The 705-nt window shown below is 69.9% G+C and overlaps 1 protein-coding gene across 1 annotated transcript in view; it reads left to right on the top strand.

Moving 5' to 3' along the window:
• The window catches only part of F751_6186 (Amino acid permease 2), a gene marked incomplete at both ends in the record, with an annotated part of 4,076 nt that overhangs the window by 1,758 nt on the left and 1,613 nt on the right, over positions 1-705 (top strand). Inside the window, one exon of the mRNA XM_011399820.1 lies at positions 114-482. Coding sequence (XP_011398122.1) covers positions 114-482 — 369 coding nt within the window. The remainder of the gene's footprint in view (positions 1-113; positions 483-705) is intronic.

The following is a 705-nucleotide window of genomic DNA, read 5'->3' as shown; positions in this document are numbered from 1 at the left end:
CTCCCTCCCCCCCCCCCCACCCCCACCACACACACACACACCTCCCGGACACCCTCTCCAGCCCCCCCGGCCCGGCCGCCCGGCCCCGCCACTCCCCTCCTTCTCCGAAACAGGCTGCTGGCCGACGCCTACGAGGTCAACGGCGTGGAGAATGGGCGCTACCACCACGCAGTGCGAAACATCCTGGGCCAGCGCTACGGCGTCATCGTGTCTGTTTTCCAGCTGGCCAATATCTTCCTGATCAACATCACCTTCAGCATCACCGGCGCCACGGCCATGGCCGCCATGGGGACGCTGGTGTGCGGCGGGGGGGCCTGCTTCGACAGCATGTGGAAGATGTCGTGCATCTTTGGGGCGGTGGAGGTGCTCCTCTCCCAGGTGCCCTCCCTGGAGTCGGCCTGGTGGGTGTCCACCCTGGGCGTCGTGACCTCCACTATCTACTCCACCATCGCCCTCGCCCTGGGCATCAAGAACGGTGGGCTGTGCGCGGGCATGCATGGTGTGCATGCTGGGGAGGGGCATCGGCTCCGTGGAGTGGAGGGGGGTGCTGCCCGAGAGACCAGGCTCGGCGGCGGCTGCCAGCGTCGCCCGGGGCAACGCTTCGGCCGCGGGCGTGCCTGGGGAGGGGCATCGGCTCCGTGGAGTGGAGGGGGGTGCTGCCCGAGAGACCAGGCTCGGCGGCGGCTGCCAGCGTCGCCCGGGGCA

This window comes from Auxenochlorella protothecoides, assembly GCF_000733215.1.
Source record: "Auxenochlorella protothecoides strain 0710 unplaced genomic scaffold scaffold82, whole genome shotgun sequence".
NCBI lineage: Eukaryota > Viridiplantae > Chlorophyta > Trebouxiophyceae > Chlorellales > Chlorellaceae > Auxenochlorella > Auxenochlorella protothecoides.
The sequence above is the reverse complement of the archived record's forward strand: the minus strand, read 5'-3'. Positions and strand labels throughout refer to the sequence as shown.